This window comes from Cheilinus undulatus, linkage group 2 (assembly GCF_018320785.1).
Source record: "Cheilinus undulatus linkage group 2, ASM1832078v1, whole genome shotgun sequence".
Taxonomy (NCBI): Eukaryota; Metazoa; Chordata; class Actinopteri; order Labriformes; family Labridae; genus Cheilinus; species Cheilinus undulatus.
In genome coordinates, this window is record NC_054866.1 from 26,059,047 (window position 1) to 26,086,582 (window position 27,536).

The 27,536-nt window shown below is 37.3% G+C and overlaps 1 protein-coding gene across 2 annotated transcripts in view; it reads left to right on the forward strand.

Moving 5' to 3' along the window:
- LOC121521537 (F-BAR and double SH3 domains protein 2-like) overlaps positions 1–27,536 on the forward strand; it is a 106,789-nt gene that overhangs the window by 62,350 nt on the left and 16,903 nt on the right. The window contains exons 10-14 of one of the 2 annotated variants that reach the window (XM_041805616.1): positions 1,726–1,821; positions 12,489–12,605; positions 12,688–12,792; positions 24,356–24,445; positions 24,703–24,765. In XM_041805616.1, the coding sequence (XP_041661550.1) occupies positions 1,726–1,821; positions 12,489–12,605; positions 12,688–12,792; positions 24,356–24,445; positions 24,703–24,765 (471 nt within the window). The remainder of the gene's footprint in view (positions 1–1,725; positions 1,822–12,488; positions 12,606–12,687; positions 12,793–24,355; positions 24,446–24,702; positions 24,766–27,536) is intronic. The other variant, XM_041805623.1, reaches the window with a different exon arrangement.

Consider the following 27,536-nt stretch of genomic DNA (forward strand, 5'->3'; position numbering starts at 1 on the left):
TGCTGTCTACCAGAGGTTTTCCAGACGGATGTGTGAAACAAATCCATCTGGCGTGTCAGGTTAAGAAAATCATATAATACATCACAAAATCTGAGATAATACACAAAACAAAAAGAGCAGAAAGTTTGGCACAGAGCCTTTTTACAAACACTGATTGTGACTGATCAGTGTCCAGGTGCCATCACATAAACAGGCAGATCAGGACATGCAACATAGTCAGTAAAAAAGTTTAAAATATAATATGATTTTAATGCAAGTTTTTAAATTGATTTTGTAAAATTTCAATAAAGAAATCAGATTACAATTATTTTCTGAATAAGTCTTTTAATTAAGCTGTCTGACTGCAGAAAATCTTAAAAACACTTTTCTAATACTTTTCTCTATAAATATGTACATAACTTTCTCATTTTTAAGTGTTGATAAATATAAACATTTTTTATAAATCTTAAATCAAATAATACATATAGCATCCTCTGTTGGTCAAAACGAGTAATACCATAAATGTTCTGTTAAATTAATAAAAATTGTCCATATTTTTATTGCTTTTATTGTTTTTTTCTTTACTGAGTTATTTTTACATCCCTTATAACAAGCCATTTCAGGTTAATTTTTTTTAGGTTTTTACTTGTTCATTGTTTTATGCAGGTTTCCCTGTGATATGAGCTTATTTCAGTTATTTTCTTGAGATCTCAACTCATTATTTCCATTAACTCATTTGAATCTAGGTAGTTATAAAAATGATTTTGCCATTATTATTAATTGGCTTATCTCATTTTTGTGTTAAAACTCTTTTTTTGTTATGAGTTTATATTTTCTGAAAATCTAAAAACCTAAGGAATAGGCTAGTCAGTGTAATGGGCAAGACCATGATATGCCATACTGCTATTCCTGGCACAACAGTGTAATTTAAGCCTATTTCTTTCTTTTGTGCTTTACAACTCTGGGTATAGAAGGTGATTAAATCAAGATCTGCAAAAAAAACAAAACAAAACAAAAAACCCAGCAAATTACTTGATGAAGCTTAGTGTTAGTTCATGCAGGACACGGTATTCACATGCCCAGACATGATCAACTGATGGCCAGCTGATTCCAGTTATCTTTTTCTCCCAACTCAGCAGTCAATTGAAATATGACGTACTTCTCACTAATCCCTGCTTGCATTAATGCTGATGCAACAGGCTGCTGCCGGCAAACTTTAACCTCCCCCACCCCAGCCTCCTCCTTCATAGTATAAACCTCGTTGCACCCTTATTTTCAGATTCATGCTACCATGGATTAATTTTATTGTATTCATAAACTCATGTGTATTCATGTATCCGTATGTGGGATTCTAGCCATGCGCTCCCTGGAAAGTCAAAGCATACTGCTTGACTATCCTAGGGTGCATCTTTTTAGCAGAGCCTTCACTGCCAAGTAAAACTGCATATACATTTTTCAATTAAATGATTAAATGTATGACTGAATAATATTACTTATTGTAACACTCATGAGGCCACCTGACCAGAAATAAAGATGTATGTTTGCTCAGAGTTCCCATTCAAACCTTCAACGCTGTATAAATATAAAGTACTCACCCACTGTCAGTCTAAGATCTGGCTGGATTTGGCTTGTAATTTGCTCCATTGTTGTAACCACAGTCTGTGGTCCAATAGTGACAAGCTTTCACAGCAGGAAGCATGCACACAAATGTCCTTGATTAACTCTTTCCCTTCGTCTTGCTTGCAGATAATACAGGAGTTCAACCAGCAGTTGTTCATGCAGGAGAATCCCATATTTCACAAAGCACAAGACTTTCAGTTCCAGCCTAGCGAATGTGACACGGTGAGAAAAATCTTCTGTTTTTATGACACTCTAAATGCAGCTCTGGGCTGTTGGGTTTTGAATAGTTTGTTTTAAAGCTTGTGCTGTTTGTATTTGAACCTATTCATACTGCAGGACCATCACTCCATCTCCCCTGTCTCTTTCAGACACACACACAAACATACACACTCATGCATACATTGCTTTTCTCCCTCACCATTTTTCTGTCCCTCCAAATATTGTATTTAACATCTGGTGCTCAAGTCAATTCATCTCAATCTGTTGAATCTAGGAGCAGAATTCATTTGCTTTTTAATATTGGGATTTTTGGGAGAATCCCGTGGTTTCATAAGGGGGTGAGAGGCTTGCCAAGATGGAAATCAGAGAGCCAAAGCTCTGATCATTCTTATTCTCCTGAGAGATCTCTGGCTCTTTTGTTTCCAGCCTTTAGAGGCTTCTTTATGTTAACAATTCAGGATGGAGTTGTCCTCTTTACTAGTGTGTGGTGACAGCATGATAGAAGCATGAATCGACACTGTGTTTGATAATAGTCATTTCAAAGCCAACTGCTATATGTCTACTCAGAACTTTTCTTTGTAGACCAAGTGACTTTTTATCATTTATGTAAGCTTTACTTATTTTTTACATTTAAATCAAGCCACAACTGAATGATAAAGATATTTCTGATTGTCATAAATCATTGAGAGCAGAGGGAGTCATGCTGTCTCACTCCTCTGGGGTCTTGTTAAGTATTGCTGGCTTTAAAGAGAGTTCCCCCAGTGGACATTGGTCCTTCCTCCTCTTAATCTATCCTTTTCTCCTGTGTCTGAGTCATTTGTGCTCTTGTGTTTCTTCCTGTCTTCTTGTACTTTTACTCTCAAACTCTCTCTCACTGTGCTCTGACAAATATTCTTCCTTGTATCCTTTCCCTTTCTTTACATATAAACTGGTATTTAAACTTAACAACAATGTGCTTTTCCTTCCCCATGTCTTCCTAATCCTGTTTAACCTCTGCTAACACTTTCCCCTAAGCTTTTTCCATTAACCCCTGCTTGTATTTGTGTGTCTGTGTGCCTGCACTGTTACTCTTGGGTGTGTGGGTGCGTGGTTGCTTGCCTGCATTTATATGCCAGACTCTGAGCTCGGTGCAGCAGTTGGTGGACATTGAGCCGTCGCCCGTCAGTGCCATGAGAATGACCCTGGCACAGGTAGTCTTAACTATTGTTAGTATTCCCATCTCCATGGATCATCCTCATTCATCTCCATTTTTATTTTCAAGTCTGTCCTGGTGACTGTGACTTCTGCATGTTCTATAAGAAACCACTTTGTCTAACAAAGCTTTGATAAAACTTTTGATAATGCAGCTCAGCCTCTAATAACTGGTACCATGTTTTATGTTTTGCATGACACTTTTAATCTGTCAATCACTGTTTATGTATGGAAACCACAGAGCATTTTACTCTCGTTTGAGCTGTACTTCCAGTTTACCCTACAGTTATTATGTTTGTTTATGTGCACGCAAATATATTGGTGTATGATCAATATCATAAACATCCTGAAAAATCAGGCTGGAATGAGTTTATAACATACAATGCTGAATAATTATGAGTAGTAAATGATTTTCAGGGAGTTATACATCCTTACAGTCATTTACGTATACATTTATTAGAATAGGCTTTATTTTAATGTGCATTCCGCTCAAAATGGTATTAAAGATTTAAAAGAAGAAGCTAAATAATTTATTACATCATGCTCATGATAACAAAAAGTGTAATAATTGCAAATGTGAACAAAATTTCCTCCATGATTGAACCCTGGTTGACTGTTGGCAATCTTCACACATTAAGCCAAATGGACATAAATTTACATCCTGACTATTTTTCCTTGTAATAAGCATAGCACCATCACTCTCCTTTAAAAGAAAGTAGTTAAGCATTGACAGCATGTCAAACTAGTACTGTGTATCATATGCAGGTAGTGCTCAAAAACATTCAAAAAGGCTAATACTGGACAACTTTGTCAATATTTTCAAGTGATGTTCAGGTCCATAACCACAGAGAGAGAGTGTTATAAACCTTTTGTCTCACAGTTTATCATTATGAAATATTGTTGATTGTTGCACACACAGTGCTACAGCAATGATATCATGACCACTGCTGATGTTGAAAATAAGAGTAAGACCCAAAGCAACCCGTGACGTCACAGGAATCTATATTTGCCCTGCCCAAATTAACTCTAGATACAAAAGAGGTGAAAAACTATCTAACAGTGTAAATCCAAAATTCTGCCACACATAGATCTGTGTTTTCGCATGTTTACAGCAACCTCACTCAAATATATCTAGAGTGTTTCGTAGAGGTGTGACGAGACGCTTATCTCACAAGACAAGATTTGGGCCCACGCGACGAGATGAGATTTTGCACTTTTTTTTTTTTTTTTTTTTTTTTAAATTTTGGAAAAAAAAAATATGAGTGGAAAATATGTCCTTTATACGGCTGAAAGTCATAATTATGAAGCATTCAGGTCTATTCAGAAATGTTTAAACTAACTCCTCTTGTACTGAAAAGGCTATCAATGCTTACACACAGTTTGTCTTGTCTAACTCTCTGACTCAAACAGTACATTTAAACACTATGCACTGTGCACTCATTGCTACATTTATAGTAAAAATAATAATAAATTATTTCAAAAATTACTTTGAAAGTAATTTAAAACTATTTACAACAGACTGAGATATAAAGAGCTGCATCAGTAAAATCAAACTATTTCTCATCCTCTTTAAGTACATCCACATTTAAAACACTAATAAGAAATATTTCTGCTAATAACACGTTTGTTTTTTACAGTAATTTAGAGAAATAGCTTATTTTATCATTTTGTGTTTTTTTTTTTCCAATATGAGCTTTGAAAGTGTTGGACACGACGCACAGATGAGGGTGTATGTTAACTCATTGAGTGCCAGCCCTTTTATAAAATGGAAAGTGGCTTGTGCCAGCGTTTTTGGCCATTTGGAGTGATCTTTCAAGACCCACAGAATATTTTGTACTATGACTCTGAAAGCACAGAATAGCTCAAATGAAAGAAGAAACTCTCTATTTCATCATGGAAAAAAGTTTTTTTGCACCTTGTTCTATTCTTGACTTATCTGAAGTTGAATAGAGGCTAGTTTCACCAAAAAGACCACTTGTTTTCTAGAAAGCTGAGAAAAATGCATTTTTGTGAAAGAGAGTCTGTCAAGCAAAACAGTGATTCAAATGTTATAATTTTGCCTTCAATGACATAAAAGACATCTGAAAATTGTTTTACAAATGTTATTTTATTGTAAAGTAAATAAAATAAAAATAAATACAAAATACGGCACAATGCAACTGGACAGCCGCCACGGGACCCTAGATGCGCCCACGTCCTCTCCCACTTGCGTGTCCCCTGGCACTGCCTGTAAATTATAGAAGTAATATAATATTTGATATGTTATATATATTATATATAATCTATAATGTAGAATTTTTTTCGTTCTTACCTCTCTTTCTGCCAGCAGACGGTGTTGTAGAACTGCATGGGGCTTGCTCTTCTCTCAAGTCTACTTCTGAAATTACATGAATGAACACGAGTGATGGTTTCATTTGATCAATCTGGCTGAATAATCAGTGGGTTCCTAACGTTAACTTACCTCCATCACTCTGGGACGGAGAACAAGACCCGCTCCGCTCACTCGGCAGCCGTTCCTCAGAGTCGGGGTCGGAAAAGTCTGTCACTGAAGTGTTGTTGCTGTATGTATCAAGCTGGCAAACAGATGCCTATTTCTCCGAAGCACGGGGGAGACCTGGCGGCATTCTTTAGCCTCTTGGCTGGCCGAGGCAGATGAATGAATGATGAATGAACGCGCTGATACCTGGACTCGCTGTCAGTTTCAGTGAATTACCGATTTCTCACGCAAAAGTTTAAAGTTTCCTCCTGCGTCCGCTGGTGAAACTGGCCATTTGATCCGTCAGTTTTTTGGGGGGCATTTTGTGCCAATACTGAATATATTAGAACTTTTAGCTTAGATTACCTCCATCCCTGCGCCTCCACTTAATGCTTTGATCTCAGTTGCTTTGATCTACCGTCAAAGGTAGACGAAGGTGATTTACCGGCATCGTGTATACAGGGGAGGTAAGTGAAGTAACACTGAAAAGTTCCACCAACTAAAAATGGAAATGAATAAATCATATTTGAAACTCTAGTGCAGACACGGCACAAAGGCTATTAAAAGAGGACGATATTTTCTTGACCATTTATATGAATGAACAACTTAGCGACTTAGTGCAGCACTGACCAATTTAATTGTCTTTTTACGTGTGTAATGTGTGATGTGTATTGAATGGGATGCGTTTTAGAGCAGAAGCAACAGGGCTAACGTTGCTTAGCTCTGATAATGGTGCCTCGACCACGGATATCAGATAGCTGACATTATGTGTTGAAGATATTTTACAAGCTAAGTATCAAAACATAAACTCAGTAAGTTAAGTCCAGTGCCAGGAAGCAAGAAAAAGATTAAATATTATCCGGAAAACACTAAATGAGTAACGTGACATTCTCGTTGTTTGGATAGCATCTTTGTAAGCAAGCTAACGTGATGTAGTGTATGGTTTATACAACATAAAACACTACATTGTATTTCATGGTCCAGAGTGATGCTTTACCTTTTCCACAGAAAGACGGCCATCTCTGAATCAGTATTTATCCCAAGCGCTGAGCGTAGCTCCCTCTATTTCTCAAATGATCCATCGATATTTATCCTCCATTTCCCCCTGCGTCAGTTACACTCTCTTTTAGCTTGACAGGCTTCAGCAGATAAAACTGTCTTAGTTTTTTATGTTTGAGGAGTTTGTGTGGTTGTTTGGGCTGAGCTAGCCGGTCGTTTACTCGTGGAAGCAGCCTTCTCCATTCAACACGCCATTGTCAGGTATAAACAGAGCAACGGGGTGCGCGCGTTGCGTAGTACCCGACGTTACTTCCGTTGAGATTTCACAGAAAATTCGGCCCAAGTTCTTCACAGAGAAACGACTCCACAGGCTTATACAGGTAAACAAGGAAGACATAAAGAGCCTCATTCTTCTCATTGGGATAAAGTGTGCACCATTATATACTTAAAAGTGGGAAGTTTTAAAGCAAAAATCTTACATAGAGCCCCTTTAAAGCAATCAATAATTTGTAACTAAGTTCGTAAGTATTTTTTTTGCCATTGAAGCCATAGCTACATGTAGTGGTTTATGGTGGGACACTGTTGATAAAATTGCACTCATGCAGGGGGTAGAAAACGAACCAAAATGGTTGAAAGCCTATGAGAGGGTGAACATGAGGAGGTTTTTTTCCCCTTAAATCACAGAATTCAGATCAAGCAAACAAGAATTCCAAGCAAACTTTACTGTTATCTTAAATGCTAACATTACTTTGCTGGATTTAGCAACATTAGTACTATTTCTTACTGAAATGTTTGTGCCATATAAGCTAACCAGGACTTTTCAAACAAAAATGCTCTGTTTTCAGATTCCTTTGATGTAATTTTGTTATCATGACTTAAATCAGTGGTCTTCTGTTGCCCACTGTGTGTGCTCTTTTGAATATTAACTGGAAACCCTCCAATTAGATAGTAAAATTACAAATTGTCTGTGTTATGGTAACGATAAATTGAGAGCTCTTATATATACAGTGCTTAACAAATTTATTAGACCACCAGTCTCAGAGACCATCCGGCATCATGAAGTGCTTTAATGCGGACTCTTTCATTTTCAGTGAGCTCTCCACGTTTTACCATTTTGAACAGGAATGAGGAATTTCAAACTGAATTCACCTTTTTAAATCAAAATTTGAACTGGCTCACTGGGCTTCTCTGAGAAGTCAGAAATGAATCAAGCATAATGTTCAACCACTAAAACAAATTTTTCTGTTCAGGAATGCAAGTAAATAACTATAATTTGACATATTAATCAAGAATTAATATTTTTTCCGTTTTTTTTGTAATCAGTAAATTTGAAAATTCATGGATAACAATAATAATTATATTTCAGCATTAAAAATATCATTTGGGTTAAAGAGCTTCTACATATTGGTGTATTAACCATTGCAGAAACATAAAAAAATGGTTTTGGTTTTACCAATTTTTACCAGTGCTGTTAATTTAGGGCAGCTGTGGCATAAACCTTACTTTGGGTGGTGGTCTAATAAATTTGTTAAGCACTGTACCTACATTGTCAGGTTGTTCCAATGACAAAAACAGAAAGCTGCAGTAAATGGATTACTGGATACGGTTGTATTGTCAGTGGCTTAGAAGCACTGTTGTTGCTGTCACACTGTAATGTGTTGGTGAGAAATGTTGCCTGAGCACTAAATGACTCATCAGATGATCTTACCTCATCTGTTGAAATATCACTACGATATCATCAACCCTCTTTAGAGGGATGAGTCAAATGTTTTGTTTGTGTTTTTTTAATTTTAACATTTGTTATGGACAAAATTACTGTTTTACATGCTTTTTTTTAAAAGATAAGTGTTGTTTTATGTGTATATTTTCTTTGTTAGATTGTGGGTGAGCCTTTTCCGGCCACCACATCAATATCAATCTGAAAATCAACCCTATGAAGTTGTAATATTGTGTGGGTAAATTAGGTCGAAATCTTATGCAAGTTTATGGTTTAAGTTGATTGCATTTGCGAGCTGTAACACATAAAACTAATGCAGATGAATTGAATGTTAAATTGGATGTAGTCAAAAGCTAAAACTAGTTTCATAAGTTTTATTTCTGCAGTGAGAAAGTGTCTGTTCTTCTGCAGGTTGTGCAAACACCCCACCAGACTCCTGCTGCTTTCAAAGACTCCATTAATAAAGCTCACATAAAAATATTGCTGCCTTGACTTTAGTGTGATACAGGTGCTGTTCAGTGTGATAAATTGTATTAAACAAGACAGCAGTTTGTCTCTGCAAGCTGTGCAGAGGGATCCTTTTTTAGCACACAATGGCAGCCTATTGCATGTGTGAAATAATGACAGTCCTAACAGGAACAGACAGTATTAGCTCCTTACTGTAGCTCAGACAATGATAAGAATTAATGATAATATAATATATGCATAAACAGTGAAATGTGTAAAAGTTGTTCAAACTTGCACTGTCCTACCAGCGTATCTGTATTTTCACTCAGGCAGACATCTTTACTGTGTTCATTCACACCTCGTCATCCCTGTGGTTTCAGAATAACACACTTGTGTCTGCAGTGCTTAAAATGACTGTTATTATGACAGTAGAGGCTGTTATCGAAGTAAATCTTGATCACTGTGCTCGACTTCACATTTCTCTTAGCTGGCAGTCTGACCGACCATAATTTCTCCTGTCATTACATTTAAAGTAGTTTCTTATGGTCCGTCACTGTGACCCTGATTTCATTAAAAAATATTAAACATTTGCACATTACCACATTTGGATCAGTTTAACAGAGGTCATATACACTTCAGGGCCTCAATACATCATGATAATTGATAATATAAAATTGAATTATTTAGACCTTTATAGCACCATCACTTACTGTCCTTTAAATGTCCGCTTATCCAGCTTAGCAGCTGTACTGCACACTGACAAAAACAACTTTTGAACTGACTTTTCTAGACCAACCAGCATTTAGAGGGAATCTTAAATCTACTTTATGAGCAATATAAGGAATAAAGTATGTCATGCATGCCCTAATGTTTCCCCTGATATGCTCATGCTTGTAGAGCACATGTAATAAACTCGTATTTACTGTGTTTACTCTTTTATACCAATAATTATCTTGGCTCAAATTAGCTTTGCAGCCTCCCCTACATGTCTGTTTAGAGCCACCGTTCAAATCTCGTTTTCTGCCTCCCTGCTTTAACTCCCTCGCCTGAGCATAATTAAGCTTTAAATCTCCCATGTAATACTCTTCATTTCACACCTATACTTAGCCAGATTTATACCTTCCTGTTACTGAAGCAGCACATAATTAATAGATATGATGTGAATGGAAACGTACAATTAAAAATAGTGTGTAAGTTAGCATGGGAAACACACTTTTATTATTATATGATGATATGGAAACTAAAGCCTTTCAGTGAAAGTGAATTAATGCCATAATTTGAATACTGCTAACTTTAAAAAAGTGTCCAACTAATGAATTAAAGAATTAACCAATGCCTCAAAACGCCTGTTATTTTTACAAAGGAGCAGATATTCAGCTTTTCCTTTGATTCCAGTGTCATAACTCTCAACAAAGCAGTACATTTAAGTGTAAAACAGGCTTAAGATATTCTTAAAAAACAAGTATCATAAAATGAAGACACAAATCAGCGAATTTACAGAAATAAACATTTAAACTGTCAATAAAAGTGAGACAGGGACGTTTGTTCACACTTATCAAGTGGTAATTAAAACACATTGGAAGTACGATCATAAAGATTTAATTGGTGTCATAGAAAACAGTTCAGTGTAAAGCCTTAGGAAGAGTCAACTGAACTAGAGTTTGACGGTATTACAGGGTATATTCAGGGCCTTAGAAAGTTTTAAAGTTGATATATCAATTTAGCAAAAATGAAGTATTTAAAAGTGTTTAAAAAGTATTCAATACAAAATCATAAGGTCCTAAATTGTGTTTCTGCTTTCGTTTCTCATTAACTTTTAATCACAAGTGAGATCCTGATTGTACTCCACCAGATCCGACTTCAGTTTGCATGCTTGTCTGCATTCTGACCCGTTGAGCTTTTAGTGCACCCTTGAAGCTTCACTGTAAAAGTCACAGACTGGACTTCTAAGTCGGTGGATAACTTCACTCGTTATGCAAATGTGTCTTGAATTGAAAAAAAAAAAAATCCACCAGAAAGATGAGTAAAAGTATCCCAGCAGGGATCACTTTATACCAGGCAACATCTAATTACAACAAAACACCCAGCCTAATGGCATGATGAGGACCTCGGCCCACACATCCCCCAGAGTCAAAACTGCAGTGGGCCGAGCTTTGATTAGTTGACCCCCAGAGTTGAACTAACACTGGTGGATCAACACTGTCAAATAACTGCAACACTGAATACCATTTCACTCAGAACAGAGACAAAATTACACATTGAGTTAGTTATCAGCTCCGAAGTGTTTAACCTGAGGTATCAACACCAGTTTTTGCTGTTTTGGGGATGTGACATGAAATCATTCTCTTACTATGTGCTACTATGTGGTCTACAGAAGTGAGAAAAGTACAAGAGTTTAGCACTCAGGTAAATGTACAGTTACTCTGGTTAGAACTTACCAAAGTCAAAGAAAATGAGATTTCAAACGTACTAAAAATAAATTACAAATACCCTGGAACAAAGAACTACTCAACTAGAGTGCTTTGAGTAAATGTAATTGATTACTTTCCACCCCTGCTAGCAACTTAACTAAGTGATCAAATGATATGTGCATGTAAATGACAGGTAAATTTAGGTGTTCTGAGAAGTGGTCGGAGGAGTAGGTGGTTGAGCTGAGGCTGGGGCCGATGATTGTTAGCATTCTTCAGGATATAGCAAATCCAAACCAGCTTTGCAATGAAGCTTTGTCTAAAGTAAAACTAGTGCAGTCTGTTTATGTTAGACTACTTTTGCAAATTTTTATCTTACAGTCAGCACAAAACATACACATAACTTTGTCGCCAATGTAACTGGGTCTAAAAATATATATCGAGAGGGTCTTGGAAAAGGTCTTACAAAGTTTTAAATGTGATGTCCGATTTTCATTGTACACTTCTATTAGTTCTTTTTAATGTTTGTTGAATTTGATTGTAAAGATTCAGCTCTTTCGCTTGTAAATGCTCATCTATGGCCACTACTAGTTATCTTTTTCAGCTGCAGTTAGCTGTTGGGAAGTATGTTACCATGAGACATTTTGTCATTTTGGTTGAAAAAAAAGTTTAAAACTTATCAAAGGTAAGAAAAGTCTTTTAAATTTGACACTTAAATTCTTAGCTTACATTTGCTTCATTAGGACTGTTCAGCATTGGTTAAAGTGACCATCAAGCTATTATTGCCATCAATTTGTCATTCAAACATGTGTTTCTTACTCTTGCACAGGTGTCTGTGATTTCACCTTTATCCCAGAAATCTGCCCAGTGCAATGTAACAAAGTCTACAAATAAAAGAAATACAGTCTTCTCCAATGTGGACAAGCAACACTGTACAACGTTTGATTCTATGAGTCTTTAAATTTGTTTACAAAATGCTCTGCTATTATTTTTTATTGATGGATTAGTGACGTAGGAGCTTGAACTAAAATGTGGATTAAATACCAAAACTGCCCATGCTTGTAATAACTTCATAACTTAAATATAAAACATAAGAAAGGTTCCCTGCACCTCCTTCTCCATCACTAAACAAAGAAGCACACTTGCACATTGATTTGCACACTCATGCTCTTTCACATGTGGTTTTAATAGCAGCTGATTCTCTCCAAGAAGATAACAATAGAGCTTTGTGACACATGCTGTATTAATTATGTGAGAAAGAAACAATCTCTTCCTCACACTTTCTCTAGCTTCATTAACACCTTTTGCACATCACACACCTTGTATTTTTGTTGACAGCGCTCTAATATTTTCTCCTTTGGATGTTTGTGTGGTGTTTGTTTGTGTGTGTTTTTCCATGCCTGTCTGGTATGTATGTTTTTGTGTTTGTTAGAGTCGTCAGCTGGAGTCAGAGACGGGGACGACAGAGGAGCACAGCCTGAACAAGGAGGCCAGAAAATGGGCGACCAGAGTAGCACGAGAACACAAGAATATCATACATTACAAGAGAGTAAGATGGACACACATATTTGTCACTGACGGCAACCTCCTTACACTCTTTCTAATCAAGCGTGTCTGTGTTTTAATTTTAGTGTTTGGAAGAGTGTGAGAGCCATGGGTTGCCCCCCACAGAGCAGGGCAGACTGGATCTAGAGCTGAAGATAGAAGACACAAAAGAAAGCATGCGGAAAGCTGAGGTTGGTTGACAACAATTTTTATCACAAAGCTTTTAACAGACGATAACAAGAAGGTTATGTCTCTTTAGGGTTTAATGCATATACCGTATGAAACGTGAGCATAGTCTTAACGACATCACACATCAGTTTTTGAAAAGCAATTTCAAAGTCTAACAATGAAGACATATTGGAAGTAATATCACAAAGAAACTTAGGATAAATCTTGAAGCAGTTTACCCTCAAATTTCACTGTACAGGAATCAACATATGAAGCACACTCTGGAGAAAGACACTCTCTTTCTTGTCAGTCTTTGCAGTTTCACAGCGGGGGTTTTAGTTAGTCTCTGGTGCATTTATCAGTGTGCCACTCCACTAAGCTTGAGATACGTGTTTAGTCTGTTTTTAACTGGAGGCCAGTGTCAGAAGACATCAGACCACGTAGAGCAGATCATTTAAACTGGAACAAGAACTTAAAAAGCATCATGTCAGCTTTGAAATACAACACAATGCACTGACTCCCAGTGGTAAATCTCATCAGTGTATCAACATTACGTCCAATCCTATGACACAAACTTCAGGTCATCAATCCAGCAATGCACCCACTTGCCACAACCATGCCCAAAACAACGTTGATTTATTCTCAAGTCTTTGGCTTGATGTAATAGAAATAGATTCATTTAGTAAAAATATTAGATAGTTTTTACCACAAAAAAGAAAGGAACGAGCTATGAGGCGATAAACATCTCTCATACCAAGCTGTAAATCTGCCGTTAACACCAGGAACTGTAGATTTGGTCTGAATGCTTATTCTGAGTCCAAATGCATGCTCTTACAGTCCAGATATATGATGAATCAGCTAAAACAGAAATCTCAAATTGTGAGAAAATGTTTTTCCTGCCAGTTTCTTATGGCTGTGATAAACAAACAAGCCTGCAGCACATTTAGGGTGCGCTCACACTAGGAAATCCACTCTGTGCCCAAGCACGCTTGACCTCCAAAGTCCAGTTTGTTTGACTACTGGGAGTGCTCCGTACGGCCCTAAACCACGGTACACTTCATCAACCCTTCAGCCCTGGCACAGACGGAGGAGGTTGGGCTTCAGCACTGTGCGATTGCTTATGCACTTGCACATACATTTCATACATTGACTGTTCCTCTGAACAATCATTTTAAACAGTGGCAGAGGGTCAAAAGGCTGTATCTGTCCAAAATGACTGAAAATAAGCTACTAAAGTGAGTATAGTTGCCATCATGTCGTCTGTGTATTTCTCCATCATACTGACTCTGGCCACACGTCTTAACAACTGCATGTAACATACAATGTGATTGTGCATCTGTGCTCAGGCCTGTTTGGACTCACAGCAGTGTGAGTGCAGGCCAGTGGGGGACTGGAACGGGAAAACAGTTGTGCTTATGTATTGGGAAACTGGCTCTATTAAGAATGTGCCCTTAAATAATGAAACTACTCTGAACAGAAGGTCTTTCATAAAGGTTTGGTTTTGTTGGTAGAAGTGAGGATTTTTTTCTGTATGATTTGTGATAATGTGAAGTCTCCCTACTTAGATTGAAAACGCAACCATTAAGTATGTTATTCTGCCAAAATATTTAGATTATTAAAAAAAAAACTAAATCATATCAGTTTCTTTAAATTTTCTAAATAATTATTTATCCACCTGAGCAGTCTGTTGAGTGACTCGTTGCTGCAAACAGAAACATATTAACTAGGAAAAAGTACATTTGTCGTGAACAGCAAATATTTAGTTTTACTTCAAGTATTTTCCTGCTGTAAAATCACTTCAGCATTAGCTAAGCAAACGCTCTCTGCATCAGCAACAACATCAAATTCTGAACCCGTCCCATGTTTCCTCTTCCCAGCAATGTTTGGGCTAGGTGACTAATTATTTGGTAAATATTTAAAAGGCCAACAGCAGCATTGGCATGCAGTCTGCTCATGTCTGCTGAGGCAGCAGGGTGCAATTAACAAACCTGGATCGATACACCTTTTAGAACACAGGAGATGTCAGATCAGTCAGGTTATTTGTTTATTTCAAATCTCTATGTCTCCCTTACCCCTTACTGTGGGAAGCTGCGCTGCATTTGTTATAGCTGAAAACCAAAGACGGAGTTAGAAGTGTGAGACATCCGGGGATAAGCCCAGACATAGGAGGGTCCAAACTCCAGGTACACGTTTCCCAAGAAATGTTTTGCTTTGAAGACAATTAAAACACAATATTTTCAAGCGATTTTAGATACAAATTTATATTGAATATGCCTGCAAATCAATACATTATTTGGGCATAAATAACATAGTGTCATCTTTAAAAAAGTATCCTTTTTAGCAGCATAAGTTTTTGAATACTGTTATTCTCCAAATATCATCGTCATTCTATAAGCATTTTAAACATCAATAGTTTTCTCTTGTCGCTTCCTAAAATGGGTGTTCAGCAACAAATACAGGCATTTGCATCTGTTTGTATGTATGTATGTATCTATGTATGTGCTGCAATACTCTGAGAAAAAGGACATTAAAGCTAAATTAAGGGTTCCAGACATATTTTTTTATGAAAATGCAGACAGTTTTAGTGTATTCAGTATGCTTTAAGTATTATTTATAGTGCTGTGTGTATATAACCTCTTAAATTAGATAAAAAAATGTCTGATTCTTTTTTAACTTCACTACAAGAATAATATTTCTAAGTTGTGATCAGCAAGGTCTGCTCGTTTATTACAAGTGATTTTTTTTTTGCATTTAATGATCGTGACACTCAGCAGCAACAAACTTTTTACAAACCTAAAAGATTCAGGGCTTTTGAGAAAATATGTGGGACTAAGCAACCCCCTTGTTCCGCCTATGCTCAAACCTTAGGAGACCCCGACCATGCAGGCGTGATGTCACTTCTTACATTGCAGTCACTTTATGTGAAAAGCGTGATTTTTAAGCTCTCTTTCAGCTTTTGTTTGATGTCAGTAGTCAATAAGAAGAGGAAATATAATCATTTGAATTTGATATAAAAATACATTTTACACATAGTGGACAGGATTCCCTATTGTACAGGACTGGCACTAGTAACATTTTCATAATTTCAGCATTTTATGCCATTTCTTTTAATTAGAGAAAAAAAACCTTTGTATATTCTTACTGTTTGCTAATCATTCATTCTGTAAAAATTAAGTCCCTGTAATTTACATGTTTTCTGTGTAAGAAAATGGAAAAAATATCCTGTGGACTTTTAAGGATTCAGCCGTTGAAAGAATTCTCCTCAGAAGTATCGGTCACAGTTCCTCACTTTTGACTGCAAGTGAAGAAAGAAGTACACCCATTTTTTAGAGTGTTTTGAATTTCCATGACAACGCTCCACTATTGTTGGATATTTGCTTGATTCACATCGCGTTATGGCATTGCTGCAGCGTGAGAGAGTACAACCCAGTGGGAGCTCCACACAGACTCACACAATCAGACATGCACACACACATGCAGTGCTACGCTCCTCTGCTGGCTCTGTTGGAAACTCTGAAGTCAGCACAGAGGAGGGATCACCTTGTCCCCCCTTAAAACTGCGATCTTCATAGTAGGTGAAATGTCGAAGAGACACAAATATTCCCTTGAAAGGGCACTGTGAATCAGCCTGTCGATGTCAAGCTCTTTCCTCCCTCCTCATCCTCCCCTTTATTATCTTCTCTTCATCATCTCATTTTTCCTGTCTGCACCTCCCAACCTGTCCTCCTCAAAGAGATATATATAGCATGTTTATATTGATCCTTACAAACTGAAAAGTCAACCAATCACAGACTGAAACATTTACTTTATCATCCATCATTACTCTCGGATTATTTTTTTCTTTTTCTCTCTCAAAAGTCACTTTCCTATGACTACTTTTACTTTCATCACTTCTTTTTGCTTTCATTCCTGTCCAGAACTTTGCTGAACTCATTCTCCTCCCAGTACTCTCTCCCTCCCTTTATCTCTCTCATTCTCTTTCATATCTAGCACCCTCTGCTGTCAGGTTTGTTCACAAGACATTTCCTTTCTGGTGTTACCCTGATTGCTAAATTGTCTCTTTGTCCTTAACTCAGGTGTTTTTGCAACTATTTGGGTGAATATGTGTGAACTGCTTACACCTGTAGTTTTGATGCTATTTCAGTGAGTCTACTTTACACTGGAAGAACATTTCAGCAACACTTTAAGCAGTTTGTGATCTCACTTTGTCCAAAAATACATCTTGTTATTGCAGAGTGTAAAACATGTGACCTTACCACCGTTTTCTTCCACACCTACTCCCTCTCTCTGTCCCCCTCCTGTCTGTTTCAGTCTGTCTGCCCTTTGCTCTTCCAGGCCAACATTTCCTTTGAGTAAGATGATGAATATTTTATGAGCTCATTTGTAACAAATGGCTTCATCACAGAGCTCTTATCATAGAATTAGAAAGCGGGTGAAAGGAGGACAAAAGACATTATCCATGTTTGACTGCAGCATTATCTGGATAGTGATAGTGACATTCTCTTTATTTATTTATTTTTTTAAATCCCAAATGTATCCAATCATCTGCTTGCTTTGGCCTCTTTAACACCTTGTTAGCAAGAATAAGGAAGATAATTCCAAATGAAGGATTTAAAGTAAGAAAGAACACTCAGTTTGTGGGTTAAATGACAATATTTATATAAATGTTGATAAATGAGGTGAAGCACAAAGGGTTACTGACAGCCAGTAAGATAGATTGATAACATTGTGAGCCTCTCCTCATTCACTGATTTCTCATAAACTGCCTAATTTGCTTGTGACAACATCTTTGAGCTTCAATGCTGTGAGCACCAACTATGCCTCAGAATCGATATTTAAAGTGGATGGGCTGTCGGTGCCAAAATTGCGTCCAGGGTTAACTGCACGCAAATCTGTGTGAAAGATTCAGGTGACAGATGTATTTGAGGCGAGGTTTAAATTCACCCCAGCCTCTCATTTTACACGGAGGAAGAGTGAAGTCAGCAGGTTTCATGTCTTTTCCCACAGTTCCCCTCCTGGATATTTTATGGGCTCAATGCCCTCAGTCATTGGCAAAGAGCTTATAGACTTCCCCATAAGATACACAACAACTAACTATACATCTTACAACAGTGAGGTGTTTCACAGGAGTAGTTTGGACTGGATTGTCAACAAACCTCGTTCCAAAAAAGTTGGAATGTTCTGTAAAATGTGAATAAAAACAACACAGTGATTTTGAAATCCTTTTTTAATCAATTAAATTCTGAACAAAGTCAAAGTAAGTCATATTTTTTAAACTGACAAACTTCATAGTTTTTGGAAACATCCACACTTTCTGAATTTTGATGACTGCCATGTGTTCCAGAAAAGTTGGGTCAGGAGCATGTCTGCCACTTTGCTACATCATCTTTTCTTCAGCAACACTCTGTAATCATCTGGGGACTGAAGACACTTATTGTTGAGTTTTTGCAATTTGATTTTTCCTCTTCTTGCTTGACGCACCTCTTATGCTGCTCAACAGTTCAAGGTTTCCATAGTTGTTTTGTGTTTCATAATGTGCCATACGTTTTCAGTGGGAGACAAGTCTTTCCTCTTTACCACAGAGGACTTGGTGGCCATTATTTCTAAATGAAGAAAATGTACATGTGGACTTGTCAGACCAATGCACACCCTTCCAAGATAGCGGTCAACAGTAGCAGCACAGGTTGCAAATTCAGCAACAGTGCCAGTGTAAAACAGTTTTTTGAAGGTTTTATTCAGCCGAGCAGGTTTTGGCGACATTTCAGAAGATGCGTTTAGAGCAGCGAAGTATGGCTTCTAAAGCTGCAAAGCTTTCAATGAGCGCAGCTTAGTAATTGACTCCCTGAAGGATGTGGACCCTTCAAGGAAATGCTTTTGTCTGGTGGGAGGAGTGTTGGTGGAAAGGATGGTAAAAGAAGTTTTCCCAGCTTTGGAAAGCAACAAAGAACAGATTACAAAACAGAAGAACTCACATCAACTTACAGATGCAGATGAAAGGTTGCAAGCTCATGGAGTATAGGGAACACTGCAAAATCTGGTTGGTGGGAGAGGGCAAAGCAGACGCACAAGGCCAGACGGCAGCGTCTTCACAAGATGGTGAGGGAGGTGGGTCAAAAAGAGGAGCTGGTGTTTTAGTAGCATAGTTTGTAGTTCTAGTCTGACCTTTTGATTTATGCTGAACTGAAAATATAGTTGGAGCCATGAATTCATGGTTTAATTCAGATCTTTTTCACAGTTAAGTTTTTTTGGTATTTAACACAAAATCAGACAGTTACACTCTTCTTATGTATTTGAGGAATAATTCATGTAAAATGTAAAGTTGTTTGTCTTAAATTTGCCTTCCACTGAGCTATATTTTTATATTTGAACTGCCTTCATTGCAAGCATACCTGTGTACATTGGACAGTAAAGAAAAGTACACATTTCCACTTTAGGTAAGCTCATTATGATGAGCTCAAGCCCAGTAGGGTGCTCAGCGCAATTCTTTTGGATGTTGTTGATACAGTATTTTCTTCCACTTTGCATGGATGAGTTTAAACTAACATTTGTAGATGCGGTGATGTACTGTGTGAACAGACAGTGGTTTTATAAGGTCTTCTTGAGCCCAGGTTGTGATATCCACCACAGAGGGATGTTGGATTTTGATGCATCACACTGGGGGATCAAATGTCCTGGGCATTTATTGTTGGCTTTTGGCTTTACTCTTTACATTCAATGATTTCTCAACTTTCTCTGGACTGCCAATGATGGAATCTAAAAATTCCTTGCAAGTGCATGTTGAGAAAGGCTTTTCATAAACTGATGGACTATTTGCCTGCACAGTTTTACAAAGTGGAAAAACCCCACGACATCATTGATTGTGAATGACTGGGCATTTCAGGTGTGTTTTTTATCAAGCAATTCAATATCAAATACATTTGTTTTTTACAGTTAAGTCTCATTTTCTTTTTTGCACAAGCATATGTATTATATATACAATTATGAACTTTACAGAACCAAAACTCAGGACAATAACGTAAAGTAACAACACAAGAATAAAGAATAAATCAAATAGGTTTTAAAAAAACACTCTTCACTCTTAGTTGTAATATAATGTCATAATTATTATAGTTTTCTTAATTATGACTGTTGACTCTTCAACTCCTTTTCCAGTCTTTTCTTGCCCCTGTCCCAACTTTATACATGTTGCATTCATTAATTTCAGAATTTGTGCATATTTTTTAAAATTTGTCATTTTTAACACTAAATATATTGTTTTTGTACTGTATTCAATAGAATATAGGTCAAATGGTTTGTAAATCACTGTATTCTATTTTTATTCATATTTTACACAATGTCCCACCTTTTTTGGAATTGGGATTTGTACATGCTGTTATAGGGGAGAGTAAGGTGGTATTTCATGTCTCATAAAAAAGTTGAAAACAGTCCTAATCATTAGCACAATCCTAAAATTCAGCTGATGTCCCATCTACCAATGTGTTGCTTTGTTCTAAGAAAAAAACCACACAAAAAGTCACCTAGACTATAGCTTCACAATTTTTATGCCCTTGGGTTTGTTTTAAAATGTTCAACAGTAAAATCTCTGAAGGGATCTTGTCTGTTTAAACTGAATCTATAAAGACTAAAGAACAATTAAATGGGTTTTGGTATTTTCTATAAATGCCTCCTCTGAAGTGTTTGATAGCAGACTGTGTTATTGAACTACAAATAAAGCTTGATTTACTGAATTTGAAATCTTTTAACAAAAAACTCAATGCATGACATATTCTTATAAATAAGATATAATGACAGCATGCCTTAGGCTAGCATAGTGCACTCTATCGGAGCTTTGATATCCATGAAGCAACAGGCTTTGAAGATAAAGGCAGGGGAATCTGAATTCCACATTGAATTACCTGTAAGAATAAAAAACATTCAAACAACCTAAATAATTAGTTTCTCCTCTTTCTTTGTGTAATTAGTTTTAGCACTTGCTAATGGAGCAGTTTTTATGAAGAGGTGGTCATATTTTACATGGCATTTGCTCTGAATTTCTTAAATATTTTTACAGGTTTTATTAAAATAAATTAAATAATCAACTGGCCAGAATTACTTAGAAATAAAACAGATTTTCACACAAGCAACAAATGTCCATTATATCTTACTATTTATATTTAAAACCCTCTTGTCTTTTATATACAATATCTTCAGCACACTTTGACAGCAAAAATTCCATCTACACATCATCTCCATATTATTATGAGATGATTGTCAGCCTCCTCTTTGCTGCTGTCCTCTTTCTAAGAAGTTCTCAGAGGACGAGAGAGAGGTAACACTGAAGGTGGTCTCCATACTAATGAGCAGTTGACAGATCTTCCCTCAGACAAACTGGCCTCATTAACACAAAGCATCAAAATCCTGCAGACAGGAGATGCAACATAAAGATAAGACTGTGTTCTAGGACTCTTTCCAGCTAACAGAACTGATAAAGAAAAATGGGAGACTTAATGAAGGTATTGCCTCATAATTTAGACAAAATTGTTTTGCGTTGGCAAATTTTTTATCTTGGGGAAATATGGAGTATAGTTTGGGTCATTAAAACAGAGAGTACTTGCTCTGTGTGCTTGTGCGTCTTTTCTTTTGGTCCAGCTGGAGCATTTTGAATGAACTGTGAAAACCACAGTGGTAAACAAACAGCTACATGATGATTGTAAATGTTTGGCATTGTAGTACATTACACAGTATGTAAATTTTGTCATTTGTCATTTCAAATGGACCTCACTGACTCTATATGTCCTTACTTTTCTCCTCAAGGTCAACTGTTGTTATCTTGTGAGTTAAACAATCCCGATGGTGCCTGATTTTCTCAACGTTTTGTCCTCTTGTAGAAGAGTTTTAGTTTAAAAAAGAAAGTCCAAGGGTTTTCTTCCTGCAGCTTCTCCCAACCTGTCTGTCTTTACTTTCGCCTTTCTGTGAGTTTTATTGATTACAGCTGCCAGACCGACGGCCTCTCTGTCTAAGGTTCTTCAGTCCCTACACTTAAAATCAGTTTTCACACAACTGGCTGCTTATTCAATTACTTCAACCAATGTGTGTACTGCAGCTACGGGTGACTGTGTGTAATTTACGCTCAAACAGCAACATTTGTTTTTAGCCTCCACCTTAAAGGAATAAAAATGGAGGCACTTAAGGAGACTTTATTGATCAGATCTGGGAAGTTTGTCTTGACAGTGTGTGTCTGTGTTTTCAGGATGGAGCTGTAATCTATCAGTCTGCATTGTCAGCATCTCTGAACAAAGAAGAAGAGGCTAATGAGAGAGGAAATTGATGAAAACAGTAAAAGACAGCATCAAAAGGAGAAAGGATCTAAGATGAACAAAAATTGAAGAGGCAAAACAGACTGAATGTTAATCTCGAGGGTTCCCCTCATTGGTGGTTATATAGCCTGATCATCCCAGGGTCTCATTAGGGAAGAACACAGCATGTCAAGTATTCACAGCACTTTAGAGAAAGTCGAGTTTTAATCATTTACAGTTCAAGAAAGGGGCTGACTTGTAACGGTTATTCGGGGCTGATACTGAGTATTTGTCATTCAAAGTCATTGAAAAACTGAAGGCTACTTTATCAATGATTTCAAAGATGAATTAACACTGCAATAAAAGTGAGTATTTATCTCTGAAAACTATTAAATTTTCTGCACATGAATGTATTAACCGGTAGTACAAGTGCCCCATATTTTTTAGCAGAAGTAGCAATTCCATGTTGTAAAAATAGTACCCAAAAAAATATGCTCAGTGCAGTGAATCCCAAACTTTTTTTTCACGTGGCCCCTTTTAGGCAGCTGAAATGTTTTCAATTTTTTGCCCTGAAGTCCTACTGTTTGAAACCATCACATGTCCACCGAGGTGCTGCTGTCACTACGATACTGCAGTATTAACAATACCATTACATCTCTAATAAATACATAGAAGTATACTCTGAAAAACTATCTCATGTAGGAAGAATAAAAGAATAGAGTGTGGCTCTCTTTGTAATACCCATCGTTGTACAGGTGAGGTAAAGGGCAAGATATGACTCATCATATTTTCTTCTCTTTGTTTTAATAGTTTTGATGTCTGCTGTAGAGTCATTGTGAACCTTATATTTACCTGGAGGTCATCTCACAGAAAATGCTTTGCCAGAAGTGCAAAACATTTTTTGTTTAGCCTTGCCGAGCACCCAGTCATTACCCCCTCCTCAGGGGCCAGTAGACACACTATGGGAATCACTGACTGGATGTCACAAAAGTAGAATTAAATTTGAGAACAACATATCATACCACTGGGTTATAACTATGCATTATTGTGTTCATCACTTAAATCTAGTGGAGATGGAGCTCTTTTTGATTGATTTAGACTGAGACTGTGAACTGTGAAAATGGACCCAGAGTGGAAGACAAACCTCATAGTAGGGCCATAGTAGCACACTGTTTAATTGACTAATTTTATTGTCAATCGTTCAATAAAATGCTAATACAGATAATAGACCAGAGGCTGAAAATCAGCCCAAATATTCAGTCAGGCAGATTACGCATCAACCACGAATCTGGACTAAAGGGGCTGTGCTGTAAAACAGCTGAAAGGCCAAAAAGTGATCATTGAAACAGCTTTTTTTTTAAAACTTACATTTAAAGTTGGATATAATGTGCATCTGACAGTGTAAATCAACAGGATGTGCACTGAAGGAGCTGTGTGATGACTAAAGTTTTTTTTTTTTTTTTACCTTCTTTACTTCAAAAACCTCTCAGGTAACAGAGAAGTTTCCCATTAGGTTGCTTACAAGGACTGTACATCAAACCACCATTTCACTGTTATAATATAAGTAGTAAACACATCTCAGTAGTCTGAGTTTATCACAGCAAATGCAAATGTTTTGTATTTAGGAAGTACACTTTGCAAACACAGGCAGTGTGTTCAACATAAGGAATAGGAAGTAGACTTAGCAACCTAGAGAAAAAGCTAATATATACCCTTAAACATGAGTATCTAAAGTTCACCTCATTGTTTTTTTTGCGGTAATGAACAACTCAATCCAATATTGCATATTTTCTCATACTTACTCATACAGTCCCAGTTTTACTGTTTATGGTGATATTTGCTGTTAGCTAACATTTTATACGATCCTTTAGTTTGTTTTGTTCAGAATCACACATAAAAAATGTTTATACCCTCCATTAAATCTTATATAAGAGGCCATCACTGGAGAAGAATTTGTCAGTTCTTCCTTAATCTAAAGTACCAAGTCTGAAACTTTTGCAGCCTCAAGACCAAATTAATGCAACCACTGTTACCTTAGTAGTAAGGCTGGTTAATACCTGCTTTCATCTTTTTGGAGTAAAGGGCTTTCTGGTATCCCTAATCCACAAGAGACATTTTTGTGCTTTCAGCTCCAATTTAAATTCAAACTACATTCTCTGCAATAGTGACTCTGTCAGGCAAGGGTTTGCCTCAGTGTCCCTAATCAAGACTGTTTAAAACTCATCCAACAGCTCTTTGAAAGCTGATCTATGTAACAATGAATTACATATGTGTATCTTAACCTTGTAACCTCCTCTCTCTCTTCCCAAAGACAATAAAACTAAAAGCCGAGGCTCGCCTGGACCTTCTGCGGCAGGTGGGGGTTGCTGTGGACACGTGGCTGAAGAGTGCTATGAACCAGGTGTGTTTCAACACTGCTGAGTGTTGGAGAAGATGCGCAACTATGCTGCCTCTGTATTTTGTGTGTGTGTGTAAGCCTCACCCTTTGTGTGATTGGTAAATGTTTGTGAGTGCATTCAAACATGCTGCCCTGTAAGTGTGTGTGCATTAGATTAATTTCACGCATGAATTCCAGCTTGTGTTGTGCTGTATTTGTGATACTGTGTCTGTTTGCAACATGTGTATAAACCCCAGCCACTCTCTCTGTGCATGCTATAGGTGATGGAGGAGTTGGAGAATGAACGTTGGGCCAGCTACACATCCCACGATCCCTCACTGTCGGTGAGACACATCCCCTCACTGTGCGTGCTTGCTGCTTTCTTGCCAAGCCATATGATCTTGTTCTGTTGGAACAAAAACAGAACATTCATAAAAGAAAGTTGAAAACTTTGGAGTAAAGATGGAAAAATTCCACATAAATTACATAATCTGTAATGAAACTACAACTATACTGAAACATAATTGCCTAAATTCGTGCAGAACGTTGCAACAGTTATGGCTTGGCTGGAAAAGCAAATCTTTAACTTGAAATAAGAGGCAAAGCAGTTCCTTTTCACTGCCCAACAGTGGTAACTGATTAGTTTTGCATGCATGGTGGTCTTTTTTACTACTTGAGATGAAAACCACCAGACCAGTGAATTGTTTCACAGTGTCTTAGTCATGTGTTTACAATGCACTCATGTGTCTTCATAATTGCTTTTCTTCTTGCCCTTTACAACACTGCTCTAGATTGAAGAATATAATTCAAACTCATAGGCACTGACTCATAATCACAGACTTTTCCTTCTTATGATATCATTAGAAGTGAAAACCACCCAGCTCGAACACACTTCTCCTGAAAAATCACTTTCTGAGTGATGTAAATTGAGAGATAATTGACCTCAGCCCTGCTGCCTAATCATGTGTCGCGCCGGTTAAAGCATTTTAAAATGCCCTACTTTCCCGCTGGAATACTGATATACTCTATGAAATTTCTGTTTTTTATTTCATGACCCTTAACTTTAAAGGCAAAGAGTAAAATGAGAACAGACATAAAACCTAATAGCCCATTTTATCAATAACAGTGCTCATGGGTGGGGTAGAGATAGACCGCAGAATAGTCAAAAAGTAATGGCACACATTATTGGTGTTGCAATATATTATTGTCCTGACTCATCTAATACAGTTATTGAATCAGATGTATCAAGTATTGGTGTTTAAATAGAAAAAATACAGTCCTGTAAACTTCCTGCCAATTCACTTCTTCATGACTCACAATGGTAGATCTTAAGACATGATTGTAGTATAAAGATACCTGTGCCTGGAAGGTCCAGTCACTGGTTAATCAGTATTCCTGGCTACCATTACACAATTACATGTGTATAAATCTGCCGATATCAGGCCATGCTCACAAACTGAGTGACCGTGCAAGAAGACTAGTGCGAGAGGCCACTCTAGCTACTCTGAAGAAGTTTCAAGCTTGGGAGAAACTCTGCCTACAACAACTGTAGCACAGGGTTTTCACCAGTCAAAGTTTTATGGGAGAGAACAAAGAGAAAGCCAATGTTGAAGAAAACACTCAACTACAGTTCCACACACTGCACATCTCCACAAACACACCATCCCCACTCTGAGGCACAATGATGGCAGCATCATACTGTGGGGGTGCTTCTCAGCAGCCAGCCCTGGAAGGCTTGTAAAGGGAAAGGGAAAAATCCTGGAGGATAATCTTATTTAGTCTGCCAGAGAGCTATGGCTTGAGAGAAGTTTATTTTCCAGCAAGACAATGACCCAAAGCATACAGCGAAAGCTACACAGAAGTGGTTTAGTGATAACAAATGTTCTGGAGTGGCTGAGTCAAAGTCCAGACCTCAGTCCAATAGAGAATTTGTCTCTGGACTTGAAAGGGGCTGTTAAGGCCCAACACCCATACAACCTAGCAGAGCTCGAGCAGTTTTGCAAAGAAAAATTGAGTAAATTTGTAGTGTCCAGATTTGCAACTCACAGATGTGGTTACACCCAAAGAAACATACTGACTTGAAGGGGGTGAATTTTTATGTAGTCACTCATTTTACCTTCTACAATTTTGGTAAATTTACATTACTTTGTTGAAATCTGTTTTCACTTTGACATTAAAGAAGTTTTTTTCAAATTTGTTGGTAAAAATAGCCAAATATTGACCATAATTGATTTATAAAATCAATAAAAGGGCAAAACATCCAAGGGGGTGAATTAATTTTTTGTAGGCATTGTATATTTACCAGTGGCCTGTTGGATGAACTACACTAGCATCTATATATAGAAACCAAAATATCTCAGCTATTTTTTGGCTGAGTAATACATAAACACATGCGAGGGAGGGAGAGAGGAGGAAAGTGATCGATAGCTGAAAGGATGAGCTGGTTAAATGTTCAGCTTCAGCTGTGAGAGCAACATAAATGTTCAAACTTCTCAAGACTCAAGCTGGGCTCCCGTGTCTTCTTCTTGCAAGCTGCTAACAATTTAAAACAGTGGTGTTAACCCTGAAGTTAACTTTGGTGCTGCAGTAGACCGATCTCCCCTTTGCTTCTGACTTTCGTCAGGACTCTGCAGCAGAAGTTTTACATTTATATTAGCAACGATGAGCGTGAATACTCATGAGTTTATATATTTTGGGACACAACGATGTCTGTAATGATATGTTATGTTACAGTGTTGCGTCACAGTCGCTGATTTGCATGCAACTCTGAGCAAAGATTGCAATCTGTGCAGTGGGAAACAGTACAATGAACATGTTCAGCATTGAAAAAAGCATTCAATGCATCATCAACAATTAAATCCATTGTCAAAATATGTCATCAAATTTTGTCGATGTCATTGATTTATTGTATCCCTACTTAGCACACCTAATGGCTGATGTGATGAAGTGATGAATCACTGGGCAGAAGATGTGACTGATTTCACAAACTGATCTATTTTCATGGTCAAATATGAGAGGGTGTTAGCATTGTGGGAGTGTTTTTTTTTTTTTTGTTTCCAGAAAAGGTAATAGAAAAGCTAACAAAAACCTTTGGCATTGGTGTCAGCCATTGGCT